Source organism: Apus apus, chromosome 5 (assembly GCF_020740795.1).
Source record: "Apus apus isolate bApuApu2 chromosome 5, bApuApu2.pri.cur, whole genome shotgun sequence".
Classification (NCBI taxonomy): domain Eukaryota; kingdom Metazoa; phylum Chordata; class Aves; order Apodiformes; family Apodidae; genus Apus; species Apus apus.
Window position 1 is genome coordinate 4,263,288 of NC_067286.1, and position 24,861 is coordinate 4,288,148.

At 38.9% G+C, this 24,861-nt stretch overlaps 1 protein-coding gene across 4 annotated transcripts in view; it reads left to right on the plus strand.

Moving 5' to 3' along the window:
- Positions 1–24,861, plus strand: part of NELL1 (neural EGFL like 1) — a 287,360-nt gene that overhangs the window by 49,423 nt on the left and 213,076 nt on the right. For all 4 annotated transcript variants that reach the window (XM_051622053.1, XM_051622049.1, XM_051622050.1 and 1 more), the window contains exons 5-9: positions 10,775–10,871; positions 16,767–16,839; positions 17,075–17,157; positions 22,519–22,653; positions 23,504–23,606. In XM_051622053.1, coding sequence (XP_051478013.1) covers positions 10,775–10,871; positions 16,767–16,839; positions 17,075–17,157; positions 22,519–22,653; positions 23,504–23,606 — 491 coding nt within the window. The remainder of the gene's footprint in view (positions 1–10,774; positions 10,872–16,766; positions 16,840–17,074; positions 17,158–22,518; positions 22,654–23,503; positions 23,607–24,861) is intronic.

Below are 24,861 nucleotides of genomic sequence, written 5' to 3' on the forward strand. Positions count from 1 at the left end.
TCTGGGGTTGAGAGTAACATGAGACAGAAAAGAGGGGAAGGCTGCTTATATTTTGTGAAGAAGGGCTTGTTCTAAGCTGTAGGTTTATTGTGCTTCAGGTTCTGCTGTAATTGCCAGTTGCAAAGATGTGAGCTACAGATCTTGGGCTAGGGACAGTCATGGATAATGCAGGTAGATGTAGTAGAAGCAAGAATTCAGCACTGCCAGTTATCTTTCAACAAATGTCTTGTGACAAACACCATCAATAATCCTAGATTATATTTTTTTTCCATGACAAAACAGCAATTACATAAGCCCTGCAACCAAGGTTTTACCACTTTGTTCTGGTAGAATTTTATTTTAGGATTAATTTTGTTGCAAGATTAGAAGTTCCAGTGCTGCTTTGTGCCATTATTATAAGGCACATTTTTACCCTATTGCTTTCTGAGGTAAGATGGGCCCAATAGTTTGCTTCTTGTTTCACAGGTGCTATAATATAAGTTGTTCTTTTAATCTCATATCCATCTTGCTCTAAGGGCTTCTCTTGTGTTTTGTGGGAGATTTTTTTTGTGGGAGAATATATATTTTTTTAATCTTGGAAGAACCCACCGAATTAATTTCTCCCTCTCGTTTCTGAAATTTGTTTTGTATTGCTCACTCTTGGTTTACTGATGTTTGGCATCTGGGACATACTCTGAACATTTGGTTTATCTGAGATGGGCTTTTGGTAAGATGTTTGGTGTGGTAACAAAGAGTGCTGTGCTTTTAACTTTATCAGCAGTTTGCTTGATTCAGTGTTCTGGTTTAGAATCCGATTCAAAGCTTACAGAGGTGAAAGGGTATCTTTTAGTGACCCTGTGAGTTTTAGTGTTGTCTTCATCTTAAGTGGTTGTCTACTTGTCTGTAATGGATACTTGTGTCCATCATAAAAACCCTATTCCTGCATGTTTTATGCTCTGGTGCTTGGGCAGTGATAGTTGCTCACAAGTGGTAAAAAGATGCCAAAATGCCTTCGGTGAGTCAGATATTTATGTGAGAAGTGGTATTTGATCTCTGTGGCTCTCAACTTTATATTGAGATTTTTAAAGATAAGTACCTAAATTGACTTTAATTGCTAAGAGTTGTGGTTGTTGTTTTTTATAGGAAAAGCCTGTGTATGTAGATGACATTTTCCTCAGCACTTAAGATGAAGCATTCTTTTGACCACCTTAAGCAATTGCCAAGCAGGCTAGAAGGTGGCATCTTCACCAGAAACAGTGACAAGTACAGTCTTCTTGTGCTTCTGGTACCTGTAAATTATGTGCAAGATTTATGGGCAATGTCAGGACCATGAACCATGTGCTATTTACTTCAGGTTTACCAGGTCAAAATGGACTTTTGAGGCCTCTACTAAAAGAAAAAAGCTGCTGTTGTGGTTTAATGCTGGTAGGCAGCTAAGCACCACCCAATTGCTACCCACACAGTGGGATGAGGAGGAGAATTGGAAGAATGAAAGTGAGGAGGAAAATGTGACCTGAGATAAAGACAGGTTAGTAGGTAAAGCAAAAGCTGCATGCATAGGCAAAACAGAATTAGGAATTCATTCACTGCTTCCTACTGGCCTGCAGTTGTTTAGCTGTTGTTAGGATAATGAGGCTTTATGTCATGTAGTGGTTACTTGGTAAGACTTAATTCCCAGTGCTCTCCCCCTCCTTCTCCTTTGCCCCAACATTTATTGCTGAGCACCATGTCGTATGGCATGGGATCTCCCTTAGGTCAGTTGGGGTCAGCTGTCCTGGCTGTGTGGCCTCCCAACTTCTTGTGCACCCCCAGACTGCTTGCTGGTGGGAAGTCTGAAGAACAGAAAAATCTGGGTGCTGTGTAAGTAATGCTCAGCACTAGCTAAAACATGGGTGTATTATCAGCTCTGTTGAGGTCACAAATCCAGAGCACAGCAGCATACGAGCTGCTTTGACAAAAATTAAGTCTATCGCAGTTTTAAAAGCAGTACAGTGGCCAAAGCTGAAATGTGCAGTAGCTATCTGGGTATCAAAGTAGCTGGCTTGTTACTGAAAATCCTGTATTTCTGTCCAAAAAATTATGGGTAGTGCATGTGCAGTGAAGTGCAAAGTGCTCTGGTTACATCACATGGAAGATACACTTGGCCTCATTGTTCGCTTAACTTTTTTTTCCCACAACTCTTGGAAATCTGAATAAAATGGCCAGATTTCTGTTTATGCCTTGTGCCTGACTCAAACTATTTTCTGGGTTTCTTGTACTTTCAGGAGTGCTGTGTTTGTTACATGAAGGTGGGTAAACACTGCAGCCTTGTAGACAGGCTGTTAGCCTAGGGCTTAGACGCTCTTAAGATTGTTACAATCAGGAACCAATTATATCTCTTTTGTCATTTGGAAGGTAAAGTTAATAATAGTGGCCTTTTTTTGTAAAGGTATTTGAATTCAGCTCAGGATGTCTAGGTGAAAGATAACATACAGGTGGAGTACTCTGAGAAAGAGAGATTTCTGCCCTTTAGGTGGGCACCGTCATGCCAGGTAGTGAGTCCAGTCCTCTGCTTTGAATCAATAACAATTATTGGTTTTAGTTTAAGGTCAAGAAATACTGCTAAAATTCATCAATAACTGTGTAGAAAATTGAAATGCTTAATGTGGTTTGTCAAGAAAGCCCAAATGGGCAGATAGAATCTCTGTGAATTTACCCTTACTCAATTTGTGTAGAAAATAGACCCCCAAACCTGACAGTGAAATGTGCTTTCTGACCATCTTTACTTGCAGCTGTTCAATTTCCTCCTGTTAAAAGATATTGAAAGTTCATTTGCATTTCTCTTTAATGAAAAAAAAAAAGAGATTGCATATAGAGTTTTATTTAGACACATTTTTATCTTTAAATTTCGATTTGGAGTTGAAATATTAAACTGAGAAGTAGAGTATATTCACTTTAACTCTGATTATTCAGGAAAATCAATGTTTGGGTGTCACATTTTGAAGAGAACTTAGAAACTGAGCATGCATTCTTGATTCTTTTACCTAATATGTACTATTACTGGACACCTCCTGTTTTTTATTCCCAGAGCTGAACAATAACTTTTGATTAAACAGTTGGCAGACTATTGTATATTAAAAATTTAATAACAAAAGGCTTCCCTCAAAACCTGAGATTTTTAATCTAAATTGCTTTCCTCTGTTAAGTGATTGTGAACTCCTATGCTATGACAGAAGAGATAGCACAAAAAAATTGAAATTTCCCTTGGGAAATTTTTTTTTTCTGAAACTGGATGAATAATTCAGTTGAAGTTGCTCTGGAACTGAATGCATGTCAAATAATGTATCCTATCTGTAAACACAATCAAGAAAATCCAATCACATTGGCACTGACACATTTTCATTGGGATGCATATAGAAAAAGAGTTGAAAGAGAAACATGTAACCATATCCTAGTATTTATTTTCAAAATCAGCTCTTAATGCCTTCGGAAGAGCAGATGTAATGAGAAATTGTATCTTAAAGACCAATCTAATCATCGTTTTCTTTACGCAGTTGGGATTCAGAAAACATCTTGGAGAAACTTTTTGAAGCAGCTGATGATATTTTTACAATGGGCTGCGTTAGGAGGCCTGACATTTGCTGCATCAGATATACTGACTTTTTGCAGCCTCAGCTGGAGATGGTAATGATGACCAAGGTGGTCCATACCTCTGTGAATTCGATTAGGAGAAAGAGTGATGCAAAACATGGGGGAACCCTCCCTCTCCCTTCTGACTTTGTCTTACAGAAGTTGAGAGTGCTATTGCAAAGCCTTTGACGTGAAGGCTCTGTTATTTTGTGTGACTTCTCCATTCCCTTCAGTTTATTTAAAAGATCTGAGGATCCAGATGGATGTACAGGGAATAATGAACAGTTGCAAGAGAGTGTCAGTTTCGAGGATGAGGTTTTGAGTTAAAAAAACCCAAACTGTTTTGATGGTGCCAGCAAGAGCTCCTCTGCAGTCATTGGCAGGACCTTCAGAGAGATTAATTTCCTATAATCACACCCTAGAAACATTATGTCTCTTCATTAGATAAGTGAGTCTAGAGCACTAGCTCCATTGTAGATGTAAGCTTTTGAGAAGTCAAAGATTGGGTGCAATGAATTCAACACCTTTTCACCACATGGATATTTATAGCATCATGAGAGTAAATCTCAGGAACAAAAACCCCATGTTCTTGGATTAATAGAAACCAGGGACTGAGAAATGAGGCTCCTGACATTGCCTCAGCCACCGGAGTGTTTAGACAGCAGCTATTCTTGTCTTAATTGTATTGCTAATAAAAGAAATCTCTAGTTCCTATCTAGCCCACAAATTTGAGAAGGTGTGTTCCTATATGTTCCTGCCTGACCAACCTGATCTCCTTTTATAACTTGATGACTCGACTATTGGATGAGGGAAAGGCTGTGGATATTTTCTCTCTGGACCTCCAAAAAGCATTTGACACAGTTCCCCTCTCATAACTGACATAACTCTCATAAAAAAACTGGCAGCTCATGGCTTGGATGACACATGATATATTGGATCAAGCACTGGCTGGACAGTTGGGCCCAAAGAGTGGCAGCCAATGGAGTCAAATCCAGCTGGGGCTGGTCACAAGTGCTGTTCCTCGGAGCTCAGTGTTGGGACTATTTCTGTTTAATATCTTTATTGATGATCTCGATAAGGACATAGAGTGTATTATCAGTAAATTTGCAGATGACGCCAAGCTAGGCGGGAGTGTTGATCTTCATGAGGATAGGGAGGCTCTACAGAGAGACTTGGCTAGATTAGATCTTTGGGCTAACGTGAATGGCATGGGCTTCAACAAGGCCAAGTGCCGGGTCCTGCACTTGGGCCACAACAACCCCAGGCAACACTCCAGGCTTGGGGAAGTGTGGCTGGAAAGTTTCTGGCAGAAAAGGACCTGGGGGTTCTCATTGACAAGCAGCTGAATATGAGCCAGCAGTGTGCCCAGGTGGCCAAGAAAGCCAATGGCATCCTGGCCTGTATTAGAAATAGTGTGACCAGCAGAAGTAGAGGGGTGATTGTCCCCCTGTACTCAGCACTGGTGAGGCCACACCTGGAGTGTCGTGCCCAGTTTTGGGCACCTCAATTCAAGAGAGTGAGTACAGAGGAGGGCAACGAATCTGGTGAAGGGCCTAGAGAATAAATCTAATGTAGAATCTTGGAGGAGCTGGGAATGTCTAATTTGAGAAAGGGAAGGCTGAGGGGAGACCTCATCAGTCTCTACAACGACCTGAAAGGTCATTGTAGAGAGGTTGGTGCTGGTCTCTTCTCACAGGTCATTAGCGACAGAACAAGAGGGAATGGCTTCGAGCTGCAACAGAGTAGGTTTAGCCAGGACATTAAGAACATTTTTTTCACAGCAAGAGTGGTCAGACACTGGAATAGGCTGCCCAGGGAGGTGGTTGAATCACCATCCCTGGATGTGCTTAAGGGTCATTTGGATGTGGTGTTGGTGGAGATGGTTTAGGGAAGAACTTTGTAGAGTAGGGATGATGGTTGGATTCAGTGATCCCAAGGGTCTTTTCCAACCTGAAGAGTTCTATGATTCTATTTTAGTAACCTACTCATATTTTATATCTGAGTTTGGAGATGTCATGGTTTGGTGTGCTGCTTTGTAGTAACTGTTAGAGTTGTAGTCTGTTTTCAGAATTTTAGGCAGTTGCATTTCCTGATCAGTCCCTGTTGGCTGATGTATTCTAATGCAAACAGACATGAAGTCTATTCTCATGTTCTGCTAAATATTTCAGCAATTTCTAAAATGCATCTGGCTTGGCAAATTTTGTATGTATGAAGTAGAGCTGCATCTTCACAAAAGTTGAAATTCTCTCCAAGTATTAGCTTTTACTTATTAAAATTGCATGTAAGAAACCATTTTCACTGCAAGAGACAATTCCACGTAAGGTTTTTTCCAGAGGGAATGTGGCCCAGTGCGTGAGGCAGTTATGCCTCAGTCATTCCTAGTTGAGTGCCTTAGATCTTGGGCAATATCCCTCCCTGGCTCAGTCTTTGTGATGTTGGTCAATCAGTTAATCTTTCTGTATTTCAGTTTATTTTACCAGAACATTATAAAGATGATAAAAATAATTTTAGGTGGCATGCATAGAAGGAGACTGTTGCCTTGCCCAACAGAGCTTCATTTCTAGAGAGGCTCTTCCTCTACACAGACAAAGATACGTGTATGTGTATTTGCATGCACATATTTGAGATACCCTTCCTTTTAGGAATCCACTGATTATTGTATGGATTTTCTGTATATTGTATTCATTATGTTATAGTCAGCTGCTTGAAATGTGTCCTTGAAAAAGGTGTTTCTGAGGATTGCATAAGAATACTTATAAAACAAAGTGTGCAGACAGGATAGAGATATGAAAACAAAGCACAAGGCTATCATGAGTCTTTTTCAATTAACAGGTGTTTTTCTTACTGTGTCTAGCTGAATGTATCCGTGGTTACTGAATGTATTCTGTAATTCAAGGAAGAGGAATTGGTTCACAGCTGTATTACTCCACGTTTATGCTTTAGCTCCTTTGAAATACGTAAGCATAAAGTAGAGAAAACAACAAGCTTTCTCTTGGAAACTGAATGCAGTAATCATAAATCTGAAAGTCTGAAGCATGGAGTAGAGCTTCCATTAACCTAGAGCCCTGGGTCTCCTCATGCTGGAGGGGCTATTCAGCCTGCAGTCATTTTAGATACACCACAATTCCCTAGAGACTTCTTTCTAAGCATTCCTGTTCTTGTGAACTGCACATTTCTCTGTATGGATGTCAAAACCAAATGTATTGGAAACTGATCTCCAAGGAGCTCTAGACTATCACTTCATAAACTGGAAGTGTAATAGATATAATTTAGCTATTCATGTGCCAAAAGCAAAGCATTTGTTAAGTGTGGAGAAAGCCACAGAAGGTGACACACCTCAGCTCACAAGAATCAAGCAAGGAAATGAGAATGATGAGGAAGCTTAATGTGGCTGTAAAAAACCAAAAGGATCCTTTTGTGTCTGTTCAATAACAGTAGTTTTTCAGCTTGAAAATCACCTTTCCAGAAGAAAATCAATACAGGAAGGGGAGCAGAGCGAACTTCAGAAGCATTAGTTATAACAGAATTTCACCTTGAAGTAGTAACTTTTGTCATTATGCTGTGAGATATGTCAGGAAATGTTTGTGTTTTATGGGTAGAAACACCCTGAAAAATCACCTGAATAATCATTAATATTTGAGAGATTTGCAAGTGGTGTACATACATGGGTAATCCTAATGTATGGGTGAAAACCTGTTCCCAACTACTTAGGTAAGTGCCATGTTAATAATTTGGTATGGACAGGGCATCTTAGTCACTGTGAAGTCTCTGTTTCCCAAAGCCTGCCTTAGGAATGCTGGACTGCTTATGAAGTTCTTGTTACTTAAAACATGAACCTGGCAGCCAGGAGACATGCACAGTTCCTGGCTTCAGCTCTGCTGGCCGTCAGCTGCCTGTGCACAGAGCTGGTGAAGCTCTGTTCCCAGAAATTTGAAAACTTTGGGTTTCTTCTTTTTTTTATATCTACTGATTGAGAGTTAGTAATGATGCCATGTTTCTTTGCTCGTATTGATTCAAAAGCTTCTTCCATGCAGTTTGCATTTGTGTAGCCACTTCCAGTCTTGCTGGAAAAGTACCTTGCATTTTCTTTTTGTATTGCTGTCCCTTTTTGTCAGGAGTTGCACGTATCTTGTTTGGGTTTGTGTTTCAATGTTAATTCTTTTTGATTAGAGAAGTAGTATATGGCAAACCATACTCCTTGTGATTCCTTTTATATATATATATATATATATATATTTTTTTTTTTTTTTTTTTTTTTCTGTTATGGATTCACATGTGGTTTTTGACCTTTTCATTTCCCAGCAATCTAGAGGGGATTACAGGGGTAGCAGTAACCTGTATGTCTGCTTGCTGGAGCTTTTTTTGCTGATGTGCAACAATATACAGTAATACAGTAACCTCAAATTGTTGGCAAACCAATGTCAAACAAAACATCTTTTTACATAGCAAGGGTAAGCAAGGAGTGATCTACACCTCCTGCCTTTTCTTGAAGCCTGAGGCTGTTACTCAGTGGGCAGATCCAGAGAGAAGAAAACTAACCAGTCTCATAAACACTTATGGAATAAGGCACAAACTGACCTTTAAGTAATCCCCTACTTTAAGGTAAATAGCTACTTGATGACTGGAATAAAAGTAGAACAGGAACAGGAGTTGAGGCATCCTGAACGTGTGTTTTAGGAGTGGCACTGTCTGGAAGGAAGGTCACTACAGCCTTTTTCACGCAGGCTGAAAGTCTTTATTAAATTGTCAGAAAAGACAAGAGAAACCATTTTAGCCTGTCTCTCGTTTGTCTTCCTCACTTGCTGTTGTTGAACTGTCATACAGTAGTGTTAGTTTGTATGCTTCATGCAGAAAACTTAGGGTTTTTTTAATATGTAATTGCAGACAGATACTACAGAGTTCCTTTATTAACTTTAGGCCAGGTGAATAAAAATCAAATATTCTTGAATAACTAGTGTTATTGAACTGGTCTGGGTCTGTTGCTTTATTTTAAACACTTGGCTATTATCTCTTAGCAGAAATTAACTTCTTTATGCAATATTGACTAATCTTTTTCAAGAGATTAGAAAATTTCCAGTGAGGACTTTATTAACCTAAGTCATGAATAAAGATGTGTTATGTATCCAAAGAGAAATTCCTAATATTATAGTGTAATTCAGTGATTGGTTTTCTCGGGGAGCATCTCAGTTCTTTGTTCCTCATTCAGCCTTATGCAGCAGTTTTGCATTTGAGTAGGTTTTCTGTTTTGCCTGAGGGGTATGACAGAAGGGGTCTACTTAGGCTTTAAGATACTGACACAGAATAACCTGTGGGAAATTCCTATAATTCTTAAAACATGGCTTAAAAAATATAATATTGTTTTGCTCTTTGTAATTGTATAGATAGTAAGAGGTGATGAACTAGAAGAGACAGAAATATCCTAGAACTTTGAATGTGTCTCGTTGATGAAATATGATGAATTAGGACTGATAATGATAAAAAATGTGAACAATAAAATAAGGAGTACTAACATCCTGTACTAACATTCTTAACCTGGGATTTTCATGTGACTGTTTTATCCTCAGGTTGGAGATTTTTTTGTTTTGTTTCTTTTTAAGGAAATAGTAAGTTTGCCTCTAGTTTTTTAGATTGCTTCCATTTCATTTTGAGAAATGGTTTCCTTCTTTCCTGGGTGAGCAAAAATGGGTGGAATATATGACTCTTGGTACTTTGACATAACATACTTCACAGAGCTTCCCTGAAGTTCTTTAATAATGGGAGATTATGCTAGGCCTCTGCAAATATATTAATTTTCCAGTAGTGTGGCAATATGCAACACAGAAATCAATGCTTACACCTGGTGAGCCTGTGCTAGAAGCACTTGTAGTGTGAATGGAGGATAACTGGGTAATGAGTTGTGATGTTAATTGACTTGTATCTTTCTTTGGTGTTCATTTTCGTGTTTGTTTTAAAGCCATTGCTTTAAAGAAAGAAGAAAATTTCACCCCTTTAAGCTACAGATCTTGATGCATTCAGAGTATTCCCTATCGGTTGTCACACTGGTCTGGTTACAGAGCAATAAATACATAGTGCCTGTGAGCTGGCCCATCCAAGCATGCTGGTTTTGTTGTGAAGCAATAACTTCATGGCTCCTACCAGTGTGACATGGCAATATGACAATCCAGGGTTAGTAACTTGGTCTTGAATGGTTCATGTTCTAAAGTGGTATCATTGTTCTAGTGGTCTGAGTTCCTGAAAAAGGTGTTATGGCAACTTCATTACAGCTTCCCTAAAAATAAACAAAAAAACCCAAGCAAAACATTCTGAAAACTCCAGTTACTTATTTTTTTTTTTTTAAAAAAAACAACTTAAAAATGCTGTGTTACAGCAGTTTTTCTTGAATTATTTTTAGAAATTTGGTATGGAGATGACTGCATTCATGTGCATGTTTATGCAGTACACAGAGTTTGCTTATGGACTTGATGTTATTTGTCATCATTGTTGTTAGTATTTCCAGCTTCTAGAAGAACAACCAAGAAAATGTCCCTGTAGTGCTGGGTCCCAAACCTGTACAGAGAGGTGCCAGGCCTGTCCCAGTGGCATGGGCAGGCTGGATGAGCAGTAGCGGCAGCACGCGTGAATCCAAAACCAGCAGTAAACAGGGGAGAAGGGGATGAAACAGAAGCTCCAGGTGCAGGGATAAATAACAGAAATGTAGGGACAAAGAGGCCCTGGGAGTAGAGGTAGAATAAAGTTTCTTTGTGAAGTCTATTCAAAATTCCACAGGCTGAAGACCCCAAAGGGTTGTTTCTCTAGTTGGATCTTGTTTGTGATGGCACTCCTGAACAGTTCTCCTGAACTGGTAATTGAGATTGAAGGAGCCCCTAGGCTAGGATGGTCCCATTTGATTGTTTTCCCTACAATGGTGGGTCCTGGCATGGTGTTTCTTCAGCATAGTGCTGCAGAACTGCACAAGGGGACTTTCAGTTTTATGCAGTCCTCATATGTTAGTGATTTTAATACAATTTTTCCCTGTTGGCTTTTATTTGCTTTTAAAGTTGTAACATACCTTTAAAACTATAAATGAGAAATATCGTTTAATGAATTTGTTTTCCTTGGTTTTACTTTCCATCTTTAACTGATTTGGAGTAGGAACTTTTCAGAGGAAAAAGAAGATTCAAGTACTGATAATGTATTCCCTCTACAGGATTTATGAACGTGTCATTGACCCCCCAGAAACGAATTTGACACCTGAAAGCAATTTATGGCTTGGACAGAGGAACAGGAAACATGGTTTCTTTAAGGTAAGCAGATATGAAATGGCACGTGAAGAAGGAAATGAGCACATGGTTAACAATATACTTCGGGTTAGTTGTCTTACACTCCTGAAATCTAATTTGTATGAATTTCAGTAGCAAGTGAGGTCTTGAGATTTGAGGTAGGTCCAACACTTCAGAGAAAGGATCTCTTCCTGCAACTCAGAGTATTGTAGTCACTGACTGGAGTACCCAGTGTTTAGGGGTTGTGTTTGGTTTCCTTACTGGTTTCACCTGCCTGCTGGGCTCTGCCTTGCCACACCTGGGGAAAGAAGTGGACTGTATAGGCAGCATCAGAGTCCATTCTTGACTTTAAATCTTTCCAAAATAGCAGCTTTGTTGTGGACTCTTTGCCAGACAGTGGGCGCCTTAATCGCTCTTGGAGGTAATTTCCTTCTTGGTTTTGTATGTGGAATAATACCCACACCCTTCTGTCTGCTTTGAGTGACTCTTGTTTGCCTCTTTCAGCACTGACTTCTAGAGCTGTGAAGATCTGAAGATCTTGTGGTCTGCAGTCTCTTCCAGCTTTGGCAGATACTAGCTATTGTATGCAGGACGCTTGCCTTGCTACTTAAACAGTAGATGTTTCTGTTCCTGGAGTACCTGAAGCGTTTTCTGTTTTTCTCAACTAAGTGTGTCACTGTGTTTCTTGGCAGAAAGTGAGTAGAGGGTCATGAAGTTTTCTTAATTAGCTTCTTTGTCCTTCGGAGCTTCCAAACAGCCCAGGCTGAAGGGCTGGCTAGCTGGCAGGACCCAGGCTACTCCTGTCTTATAGCCAGAAAGCCTGTCTTGTCCATTTATTAGGTTCCCCAAGATGTCATCAGTGACTGTTTGAGTACAGGAGCGAGGAACTTGTCAGAGGAAAAAGAGGATTCAAGTAATTCCAGATTCCATTAATGGCAATATGTTTCCAAAATTGCCAAGGACAGATAAATGACCTATATCTTAAAAAGTCCTCTCCTGTATGTTTTCCTTCAGCTATTTTGGCTTCTGTTGAGGCTGTATGATTATCTGACTGAGGTTGAATTGTGGAACGAAGCAGCCAACAAAATACACCAACAAATAAACTCCACCCATTCCTCCTGAAAATTAATTGTTTTGCTTTGTAAGCAAGTAACAGAAAAGCTTATCATTTTTCTTCCAGTTTTGGATAATAAGCCACAGTGCAAGTGTTTATCAGTGATAGTCTATAGTGCAGTGATAGACCAACCTGCCTGTCCTCGATATTGGCATGGATTTGTTGCCAAGGTGATTTACCACCCACTCCTTTTCCCTTTGAAGCTGTCGGTTCATAAGACAATTTTACAAGTTGCTGCTTTCCTGAGGACCTCTCCTCAAAGTCCCAAGATTTCAGCAAGCTGGGACAATTATTGTATGCTAAAACTATTTAAGCACAGCAACCAGCAATTTGAACTGTGAAACAGAAGCAAGAGCTAACTTGTAACTGGAATGGCGGTCCCAGAGTTTCTCTGAACCTAGACTACATTTCATCCTCCAGCAGCTGAGCTGTCACTGTGAAGTGAAATTGATAGTATTATTTTATTCTACAGCTGTTGTTTTTTTACCTCAGCTGCTTCCCATAGTTCCACAGATGGTAAGCATATGTTTATAGCTACATAGGAAAAGAAGTTATACTGGATTTGCCCATCTTAAATTCTTATTTTATGCAGACAGTCAGAGCCTCAGAACTCTGGGATATTATATGTTTGTAAATTAATATTTCTATGCATTAACACTTTGGAAACAGCAGGGTAGCTAATGATATGCTAATGAGCTGACAGTTTTTATTGATCATAATGAAAGCTGACAAGTGCCTTACTTTGCTTTATGCATGCTTGAGTATTTTACTAAGTTTCTTCAGGGCAGAAATATAATTGGTTGTATTTTTTTAATCCTGCTTGAGAGTTCCAGAAATCTTACTTTTTTTTTTTTTTATGTTACTCATTGCAAAAACTTGAGGTTTTGCCAGTTTGTAAAGAGCACACATTTCTTTCCATATATTTACATGCTCAGCAGGACCTCCCTTTCTTTTTCAAAGCAATTGGTTTCACAGTTTTAGCATATAAAAAAGTAGATCTATTTTCCTTAATGTAAACAGAGATCTGGAGGGAAATAAGAGCGTTAAAAAAGAATTAGCATTTTTATATGTGTGTTGGAGCCATGATAATGTATGTAGGAAAAAGCACTGGGTACTGTTCTGACATCTTTGCTGTTCCAAACATTGTCTTGTTTTACTGATATTAATTGTTGTGCCTCTGCATAAATTAATAGCATTAAAGCACATTTTGGGCAATATTCTCTTGCCTATTTTTGATCCTAATTCTTCAATGTATTAGAGGAGTAGGGGGAAAAGATGATACTCCTAAGTCACCATGGGCAGTTGTTGCCATTTTTCCTATTTATGCTTTTGTTCCACATCCTTACAGTGATAATTCCACAAGTAGCCTTGCTGTGCCTGTCGCTTTGCTGGGGAATGAAGTGCTCTAGGGCATAGTCAAGGGAGTCGAAGTCTCACCTCTTTACAACTAGTACCTCTCAGTAGTTGTAACTTACCTGCCACGATGAAGCATTTGGGGTTCAGACAAGATGGAATAGTTTTAGCACAGCAGTTGCAAGAGCAAACATGGAGCACACCTAAGATAACTTTGCCTGTTTGCTTTGAAGAGAAACTCAGGAGTTACTCTCTTTGAAAAATACATGCTGACTCCTCAGGTTTCTTTGTCTGGTTCTAAAGTGAGATTTGTTTTAGGGCTAAAGACTGCTATTATAATCAGATTAGGAAACCAAAGTAAGTGCAACTGAGAGGAGGATGAGAGTGATAGCAGACATTCAGGGAACCCTCACTCTAGGATGAATCTTAATGCTGTCAGGATGCAAATTATCTCCAAAATTCGTTGTATCTCTGGGGAGAATCCTTCCTCCTGAGGTTCCCTCCAAAGAGTTGCTGCAGAAATGAGCTTATTAATGCATTGCTGACTCAGTGATTCATGTAAAAAGATGCTAATTTTCCTATCTGCTGTAGGTTCTGGTGATCCTGCGGCTCTGACTGGGGATAGCATAGTGGGTGCTTGAGAAGTATGTTGGCATTTTTACTGCACAGCATGGTGTGTTTACTTGGCCCTCTGTAGTTGTTTTGATCTAAGAGTTGTACAGACCAAAGTGAGGTAAATACAGTGCCAAAGGGCAGCTGTGCAAGGGGCATGCCTGTCCTGTGCAGGGGTGCACAGTGCTGATCTGCTGGAGCAGGCGTAGCATTGCCAAGGCACAGGGTTCTGGGCACATCTACTGGTGCCTCCACGCAGAGCCTTTCACCAGCTCTGGCTGATGCAACCTGCAGAGCTGTGGGGTGTGCATTGTCTCTGTGGGAGGAGTTGGTTTTAAAGAGAGTGAAAGGCAATGGAGGAAATGAAAACAGAAGCGGCGAGTTCGTGATATGAGCCTTTTCACAGAAAATGACAGTCCTCCTTTATTTATTTGAGACATGAGAAGTGCCATAAACAGGGCTTTGGTATTACATCCTCATAGGATGGGCTTAATATTTAGGGCTGCAGGCCTGAATTAAATCTTGTAGCTGGTAATCTGCCCACACAGATGAAGGCTCGTGAAGCTACTGGGTCCTGATACTGAACTGAAGCTCCAGTTTTAAATAGCCAAATGCTATAATGGAATGTGAAGGTGATGTCTGCTTGGGAGAGGCAAAACAGGGAGGATTTTGACCACTGACATCTGCCTGTCAAAGCCAAAGTCTGATGTCTTTTCACAAAATGTTTATTGAGGAACTCCACCTGGTGCTGAAGTGGACCAGAGCCTTTTGCTTCCCCTGGGAGGCTGTGCATGCCTAACTCTCCTTCTGGCTCTCGAAAGCTCTCTGCAACCTAAACTTAATGTTGAAGGAGGAATAGTCCAAGTTTGTTCATACGTGTAACAATAATCATAGCTGTAATATGTTTGCCTATAATGAAGTCTTTCTATTAAAAAAATACATCAGCAAAATTTTTGCTCTTTGAGGGTTCCCTTATATATTTGATCGTATTAGTGCTGTTTCACAGGGTTTACAGACTGAAGTTCATACATTTTTTCATGCTAACATGTTTCCATGTAGGCACAAAACCCAGTTGTATTTCCACTTCAGGCTGTATTTAAACGCCTGTCTATTCCAAAGGCCATTGAGTGATGTGGCTCTGATGCAAAAAAGCACACTTGAAGTTTAATATACACTTTTAATCAAAAAGCTGAGGAAAACATCGCTTCTTTCTGGATTATGTCTTGTTAGCTGTGCAATATGGTCTGGTGAAACTTTGTAATCTCATTTACTCTTGGTTAAGCTTTTCACTGGAGAGGCTTAAGCTTTGAAATGTATTTTATGCCTTGCCTTCTAATTTCTCACTGATGACTGCTAGCAGAGAGTGTATAAAATGGCTTTCAGGATGTTCCTTTTCCAGTGACAGTATTATTCTCATTATGATGATGGTTTCATTATTCTCATAAATGAAAAGGTTAATAAATGTATATACTTCTGCACAAAAGACAGTGTGATCTGATTATGTCTATTAGTATTTTCAGGGAATATTTGATGATGAAACAGTAAGCAGGAAACAGTGCTTGCTGATTGCCTTCTGCTGTTTTAGCAAATGAAGATGTAGATGTTGAATGTTACTTGACATGTTCACCAGGCTTTAAGGGCTGAGGCCTATATTTTATTTACAGATGGAGTTCAATGTTTCATGTCCTCAGTCTGCAAAATTCGCTCTGTTGTAATTTAACTGAAAATTAAAACGTAGGGTTACAAATCAGTAATTTAATCAGATAATTGCCATGATGATAAATTTATCTTCAAATTCAAGAAATTCTTCTGTGTCTGGGAGGAGATAGGTCCATGTCACTATATCTGATGAACAGTCAGGCAAAGTGCAAATAGCAGCACTAGAAGTCCCTTGTTTTCCCTTGCTCCTCTCCCTTAGTGACAATGACATTATTAGAGGTAGTGGATCTTGTGGAGCAAATATCTTAAACAGTCAAAGATGGAGCAAGAGCTCTGTATGGAGCTTAAAAGAGCAAGACTGAGCTTCAGCATTTTGGAGGCCATTTGAAGGATTTAGGGCTCTTCAGGACCCAAGTGTGTGTAGGTACTGGGTGACCCGTCATGTCTGCTGTTTCCCCTCAAGGACATCCTTGCAAGTCGTGGACAACACAACTGCCTAAACTTGTTGTGGTGGTCCTTCCTCACTCCTGTCCTGCCTGGTTCAGTTTCTGGGCTGCATACAACCTGTACTAGCTGGCTCTGATCTTGGAGTCCTGATTTCTGCCAGTCCTGCATAGGGACTGTCTTTCCATCTGTCTGTGTTAGAGGATTTAATTCTAACCAATGGCATGATTACATGAACTGCCTGTGGAGATACAAAGCTAGTAACTAAACAAACCAAACAGCTGCAGTTTAGACTCTTACTTACCTCTCACATTCTATACTTTTCTTTCCATAACATTTGACTTCAGAGTTTTATTTGGCTAAATCACTAAAGAGCATTGCTGTGTTTTCTTTTTGTCTTTTGGCAAAGTGTGTTGTAGGCTTGAATAATGGATACTATTTCACTGCTTTTCCACTAATCTCATCCCATTTTAATACATTTAAGCAGCTTATATCTGGTGATTGCAAAAGACAAAGCAGTAGTATTTCTGTGTTTTATGAAAATTGATATCCAAACACACAGGAGGATAGAGAGGAAGGGTTGTTATTTTTTTGTCCATCTTTGGTTATTTTTCTCAGAGGAAAAGTGAGCTTCTCAATTTTTTGTACCCACTTAAGGAATGACTTGTGAAGCACCTTGTGCAGATCTAAGTGAATGTTTGTAATCTGTATTACCAGTTTTCTCTTCTTTTTCAAAGGGTGTTATTCAAGATGTGAAAGTCATCTTCATACCTAATGGATACATAATGCAGTGTCCTAATCTGAATCGCAGTAAGTAGCAGTTTCTTTATTCTATTTTAAATTTTCCATGCAAATTATTTCTTTGTTTTAAAAATATTTTCAGGCTTCTGATTTTCTTCATGTGCGGACTTTCAGAAAGCAAAAATTCTCTGTAAACAGATGGCATTTTATGTTCAGATAACTGGTAGTATATCAGACTTGATTTATTTATGGGTTATTGTGTCTCTCTTTCTCTTCCCTTTATTTTTACTTTTCCTTTATTGAGCATGCCCAACCTGCAGTGATTTCTTAAGTCTGGTGCAAGGCATCATGGATTTGCAAGAACTCCTGGCAAAAATGACTGCAAAAGTAGGTACCTAAGCTTCTTTGTTAATTACCAATTTACTTCTGTTCTAGGGCCAACGTGAAAGAATCTATTCTTTTTGCATTTGTTCTGTACTTTCACAGGAGATTCATTTTGCCCCCTCCTTCTGCCACTAGCCCTATCTGCAGTGGTCTTAGAGAGGTAGCTTCACATGTGTCACTTAAGCCTTATTAAGCTTGTATTGTCTGCCTTATTGTTTGGTGAGAAAATGCCCAGGGTCCGATTTTTGTGAGGAGCCTTAGCATGGTCTCCTGTTTCATGCCGATGGATAAATGAGAAACACAGGAGTGAAATCCCTCAACAATTTCCTCACCATGTGATGCTGTCAGAGGGTGCATGTTTGACTGTGGGTAGTCCTGTGAAGTCTTCAGGAGTAGTATCATCTCCTTCCTGGGAATCAAATTGAGGCCCCAAAATGCCTGTGAAGCTGCTGGCTGTGTTGATCACAACATCATCAATAGCATCAATGGCTTTTACAGTGTAAAAGATAATCCAACTTGGGCTGAGGTGGGATTATTATTATTATTATTTTTTAATGTTGTTGGTTATTTTTGGATTGTGAGTATTATGTATAGGAAGTTATAGTGACTTTTTTGGGGGGGGATTATGGAGGTTTTCTTCATTCTCTGCTCCCACACTACATAGTCAAGCAGTGTGAGCCAAGGCTCTTCAGCTAAGGCTGTAGTGAGGTTGTGGGGGAGCAAACTGTGTTGTAGAGGTGACTGAACCCCTGGTCTGTGTTAACAGGCAATCTGTGAAGCCATTTTTAGGTTAATATTGGTGAACCATCTGGTCTGTGGTAAAATACAATTAATTGTCTCATCTGAAGCAGCACTTACATGTTAATTACTTAGAGATTTAAGCACAGCTACAACCAATGTGTAGATGCCTTTAATCTCAGTGTAGTTACTGAACAGGAATATCAAAAAGAGGATTTGCATACTAGTGCTATAAAAGCATTATACTTTTTACTGTTCTGCCTTTAAGAGTTCTTTTCCTTCCTAACAGGAAAGGGGAAACTTTGTTTTTTAGGAAGTGTGCACACTATAGTGACGATCCAATTACTCAGCTGACATGCTTTGGACAGGCTGACTCTGAATGCAAAATGTGAAGCTTTTAGTTCAGTTTGCTGCTTGCACTGTGAAAGGGAGGCAATTATTTTGAGCCCTGCTGGTGGTATGAGCAAGTCCCAATTATGCACTGCACTGAGTAACTTGCTTTCTCTGCTGTTTATTATATTTTTGCTTGCTAGTGCTTTATAAGGGGAAGCAAATAGCACAGTATTTGTATGGCAAAGACTCTGTGCTTCCATAAAGGGGTGCTGGGATAATCCTTCACTGCAAGTTCCTTTTCTGTTATAGCAGTGCACTGGCTGCTTCATTGCAGTTACAGAAGTATTGTTGCTCAGGAGAATGCATGCAGCAGGAAAGGAAGTTAATTTGGCAGACAAATGCAAGTTAAAAATGGAGCGGCTTGAGGGAAGCATTAAGGTTTGTATCTGCCTTTTCAGTCCTAGAGGTCAATAGCCAGAAGCACTACTAATGTAGATACCAAGGTATCGTATAGGGATGATGAGGCAAGGCAAAGAGCAAGGCTTAGAAGGGCTGTGCAGCTTCCTGCAGAGCTCCAGTTTGGCAGGGTGGGTGGTCAGAGAATGGCTTGTGAATGAACATGAGCAATGAACCCCAGCACCTGGTCCTGCAGCAAGAGATGTGGAGCATGAACACAGCTTTTTGGAAAAGTGGGCCATGTGGTTTGACGTCCGGTTGTTGCTTTTAGGCTCTGCTATATCTAGGATTTCAGTTTCTCCTTCAGTCTCTAGTTTCAACTGTCTTATAGCATTGAATAGACGCATGAATGATGTTTGCCACCCATGTGTACATGCAATTTATGTTATGTAAAACTATGAAAACTCAGATGAAGGTTTTTCTGGGAAGAAAACATCAGCCTAGTGGCTTCAGGCTTTCACAGTTCTGGTAGCAGTGCAAATTATGCAGTATGCGGGCAGGAGGAGAGAGTACCCTCTTGCTTGGGCTTTACTTGGGGGCCCCATGGGGCTGGTGCTGGCTCAGGATGGGACACAGGGGCTGTGTAAGGGGCCCGGCAGAGCAGTGTATAGCAGCTTGTCATGGAGTGCTATGTACAGGAGCATTTGATCATGACCTATACCAAGCTAATTGCCACTATGTCCTTTTCCTACCTATGTCTCGTAAGGAAATAGCTTTTCAAGATGACTAAATGCTATTTTTTTCAACTTATTTTATTTTTATCATAATTTGAATTAATTCTGAATCTTCCCAATACATATATTTCATTGATTTAATCTCATGTCATTAAATACAGAGACACCCCATAGGTTGGAGTATTAGAAATCTGGCTAAAATGTTAGTTTTCTGCAGGAGAAAAGGATTGTGTGGCATTTGAGCATTCCCAACTGCCGTGCTGGAACGTTGTTAGTTCCTCTTGAAAAGTAATGGCTGAAAGAATTCATGCAGCTTGTAACAAATTACTGAAATCAGTCTGGGCATCTCCTGCATTTCTTTGAGTGGATTAAAATTTCTTCTTAGTAAATTATGGGCCTACACTAGGATGTGCTTTGTACTCAGTTGTGCTCGTTATGTGATGAATTTCAGCACACAACTTTCTACTGAATCTTTCCTTGGTTGAGGCCAGAAAGGTTAACACAAGTTTGATTAAACCAAAGAAAAATCAAGCACTGATGTTCATTGATGGACTTGTTAATCTTGTTTGTTTACATGATGGAATTCTGTGGCCATGAATACTTACATAATTAAGAAAAAATGTCCATGTGTATTTTGATAGTTTGGTGGTTTTTTAATATAATTTTCATATTAATTTGCCAAAAACATTACTTTTTTTAACAGAAGTCTGTTATCTGTCAGTTATTTGCACGGGCAGAGGAGAAGCAAGGAAAATGTTAGATACATTTTGTGAATAACAGCTAACCAAATATTCTGAATGTAAAGAACTGAGGATTTGCTTAGTTTATGGAAAATATTTGCTGTGGTGTGGGCTGTTTCTCTCTTGTTACTTCATTGCTGTTCATAACCTAAAAAATGTTCAAAAGTTGAAAATATTCCACTACTGTCTTAAATGTTCATCAAATCTAGTTGTGTGCATTTGGCAACATTTGAAAGGACATTTGAGCTAATATTAAGGAATTCACCATTTTATTGAACTTAGAAATTTTATTTTTTTTTCAATTAGGGCTTAAAGTATAGAAACAAAAGAATGTTTTGGGTCACTTTAGTATAGAAGGTGACAGTTCGATGTTGATTCTGAACAGGTTCTGTGGGTCTGATACCCCTCTGTATTGGAGGGTTTGTTGCCTTACTTGTGGTGATCTGCTTGATTGGTCTGCTATGTTTGAAGATAGTTCTTAGAACAGGAGGTACATGGTTTTTAAGTAAATAAAGCCTATCAAGGTAAAGCAATTGACAGAAGAATTTAATAAATTGGAAATATTTATTATCTTAGAGCTTTCTTCTTTTTCTAGGGCATAATTTCTAGAACAGACAAAGGACAAAAGTTTATAAACTCCTTTCTCTCTCAAATTTGTATAGCTCATGATGGAAATGTTAATTAAAAAAATAAATGAAGTGTAAGACAAATTAAAGACCTTTTAACCAAAATTAAATATATTTTGTATGCTGTAAATATAATGACTTGAAAAGTGTTTCTGCTGAAACAAGCAGCTCAGTAAGAAGATAATTTTGCCTCTAAAATGTGAAAAGCAGTTTTGAAGTCACCAGATCATGCTGAGTCTGGGGGAGATGAGTATCATTGATATCACCCTATTATTCCAGGATAATACCTTAAGGAAAAAAGAGTTTTTATTCAGGGCTTTCTCTCATGAGAACTGCAGAGGAAAAAAAAAAAAACAAACACAGAAATTGGCCTAATATTTCTTTTTTTTTTCTTCCTCCAACATAAGTTGTTCTTTAACTGATAGGAATGCAAAAGGACATATTAGAATATTTTAATTTAGAGTGGATGGCATTTTACAGAATGGAAATATATGAAATTCAGGTATATGACATTATGTAAAAAATACTGTAGCACTGTGCATTTTTTTTTAAATAAAATTTGCTACTATTTGTCCTGGTTTGAGGACACTATTAAAATGTAGCAACCCATAATGTAGGATAATAGCATTGTATTTATAGCAGAATAGAATATAATTCCATCTTGCCTTTTGTCAGATGTAGGTAGCCTTGTTATTTACAGTAGCTTCACTGGGATGGCTTACACATGTAAGACAAATGTGAATGCAAAAAAATAAGGACCTTGAGAAACTCCCTTGCCCAGCTGGCACCAAGGTGATTTTGAGAGCAATGGCAGAACTGGGGCCTGAAGAATGCACATGTTTACTTCTAAATATTATGTATTTATATATATACACGTATTTATTTTTGGTATTAATAAATGGGGAGGTAGTTTTGGGTGCTCTTAGGGATTAGAGATGATGGCCTTGGGCACAAGATGTGCACAGGCAGGGATTGTTCCTCTCTGGGAAATGATAAGATGATGCCTTGTGTGAAGGGGAGGAGTGAGCTATGGCTTAGGAGAGCGTGGATCAAAAAGCCTTGTCTTTTTCTGCTGCTACACGAATGACCATTGTCTCCACTTACTGTGTATTTCCTCAGTAAACAGCAATTTCTTGTTTGCAGATGTAAACTTAGCAAAAAAGCATCAGATTTGGCTTCTTGATAAGCATTTTTGTAGTTGGAATTGAGGAGGTAATGGGAACAGCAAGGAATGTTAAGAGCCAGCCTAGGGTTTACTCCAGGAGCATGGCTTCTCCATTAATCACATTCTGGGATTATCTTGTAGTACACTGAATTAAAATGCTTTCCTTCCCCTCCAAATCTCCCTTGGTGCTATAAGGTTAAGACCTTTCTAAAAGTTAGACAGAACTAGTCTGGCTGGTGCTTAACAATGATGAGATAGGGATGATTAGGAAAAGTCAGTCATGGTTTTTGTCTTCTAATCAAGTTGATGAGCAATTAAGGACTTTAAAAACAAAACAAAACAAAAACAAAAACAGACCCAATTGTAGTTTGTGTACTTTGGGTAATCCCTGGACATTTCTGAGGGCATCTTAGTGGGGCTTGTTACAGGAGACAGTTGCATGAGTCATAAACTGGTAGCATGGGTAGCTCCACCAAAGCCCCAGAAGGACCTGCTGGCATCATGGTCAGTGTTTCAAAGGTTGTAGTCAAACTTGGTTCAGCTAAAAATAAGTATGCTGCTTTCTCATATTTGCATTTTTAAAACTGTGTGTTTGAATTGCAGAAATCTCATCAAGTTACTTTCATTTGTAGTTAAATTATGCAGAAACAAGACTGAGTCAATTGGAAGACTGTCATTGTGAGAAGACCTGTCAAATAAATGGATTGATTTATAGAGACAAAGACTCATGGGTTGAAGATGATCACTGCAGGAATTGCACGTGCAAAGTAAGAATTTCTAAAGAGTTTAAGGAGTGGGATTCAATTAAAATGTGAAAATGGTCCTTGAATACATAATGTTAACTCTGAGAATAATTATGTTGTTAGTATGCACCTAGTGCTAGTGGGAACAACAGGGAGGGAAATGGTAAAATAAAAAAAAAATAAAAATTGACATTGCTTTTGTGCAAACTTCATAAATAAAATCTGCTTTCCCTTCACAATGCTGTCTTATTTGTTCTAATTATATATGTGAGGACTTTATGGTTTTGACATGAAAACGTGGCATTGTCTGTGTTTGGTTTGGAGTTCTTTTCAATGCAGTAGTTTTTTTAAACAGAAAGCATTATCTTAATAGTATTCATAGATGCTTAGTTGCATCTTGCATGGTAACAACATGCAGATTCTGTTTTCGGTGTTTATCACTCTGGAAAACTAAGGGACAGAAGAGGATTAGTATGTAAATCTTGTCTTGTTGAAATTATTTGATAAATATCTGAAGAGAGTCTTTGCTCAAGAAAATAGAAAACTGATTGTTAAAAATCTCAAAGATGATTGGCACAGCCTAGAGAAAGTGGTGCTTATGTTCTTGTAAAGATGAGCCTGTTTTCCACTTCATGGACTTTGCTCAGTGGAGTAAAACCAGTAATATGTATCAAAACCAGGTGGTTCACCTTTGGATGTGTTTTGATTGAAGTTTGTAGTTGGACGGGATTAAAGTTGTTGCTGAAGGATGGGTCTGTAATCCACAGTGCTATTTTTATTTACTTAAATTATTTTCTGTCCTCTGTGTTTTGTATAAAATACTTACTAATTTCAACAGTTATGGTTGAATTTTGTCTTAAAAACCTTTGCTTAGAGTGGAGCTGTGGAGTGCAGAAGGATGTCCTGTCCCCCTCTCGATTGTCCTCCTGATGCTCTTCCAGTGCATGTGGAAAGCCAGTGCTGCAAAGTATGCAAAGGTGAGTACATCGCATGGACCTTTTAGTTTCACCCTCTCTTTCAGCAGAGTAAAAGTTGTCCTTAGAAGAGGTACATTTTATAATGATTTTCATAGGTCCTAGTGATTCAGGTATCATGAGTCACAGTGGCAAAATTGATTTACGAAGAAAATAAGCAGTTGCTGAGGAGTGAACAAGCGTTGCAGATCTCTTAAGATTTTCTTTTTACCTGTTGTCAGCGTAAAATTATTGATTTAGTTGTTTTGGTTGGGGAAGCCTCCCTTGGCTTCAGCTTGTGTCTCCTTTAGATGCTGAGGAGTATCAAGCCTATGGTCTGAACTTTCTGTAGTGAGGAGTAATAAACAGAGCTGTTACCTGTTTGCCTATCTCTTATTTCGGGCTGGAAGGTTCTTTAAAATAAACATGACATAATTTTAGACCTTGGGTTAGTATCAATGTGTGGAGTAATAGTTGGCAGTAATTAATTTCAAAATAAATATGTAAGAAGAAAGAAAAGGAAGTTTTATGATCAGTATCAGCTTGCATTCTGTCTTCTGGAAATGAAAGCTGTAAATACCATTCCTGGAAGGAATATTCAAGATTTGTTTCCTTAATAGTACAAGCGACAAAGACAATTTATATGCAAAAAATTTGACTGAATGCTGATGCCAGTCTTACCTGAAGAAACACACTATCTTTTTATTTTTTCCCCCTCCCTCAAATCTTGGAGACTAGTCAACTTCACACATGAGCTTCTCAATAATGCATTAAGACAGGAATGTTTAATTATTTTAAGATTTATTAGGAAAACAATGACACTTTTTTAGCATTGTGTCACCTTTCTTCAGTCACTGAATTAATTAGTCCCATGCACAAATGTCCTTTAGCTGTAATCTTGTTCTTGTTTACTTGTGTAATCTCATTTCCTTCAGCTGTTTGTCTGCATGGGTATCCTATAAAGAACTGGGGTGGTAAAGTGGCCATGCTGGCCTGTATTTTTGTCTCAAAATATTTATTTGTAGTGTTGAGACTCTAGAAAGTTCTTTTAGGAATGCTTCTCTTGACACGTCTTTGCTGATGTTCATGCATGTACAGTGGTCAAAATCTGACACAAAGGAATAGCAAGGAACAAAATTGTAGATTCAGTGTATGTCTCCATGAGTAAACTGTGCTCCTGTTATTTGTAATGAAAGATGAACAATCAAACTTGCCTTTTGTCAGTGATTGGCACAAACTTGACTCGTTATTCTGACAAGAACTCAGCATGTCAGTCAAT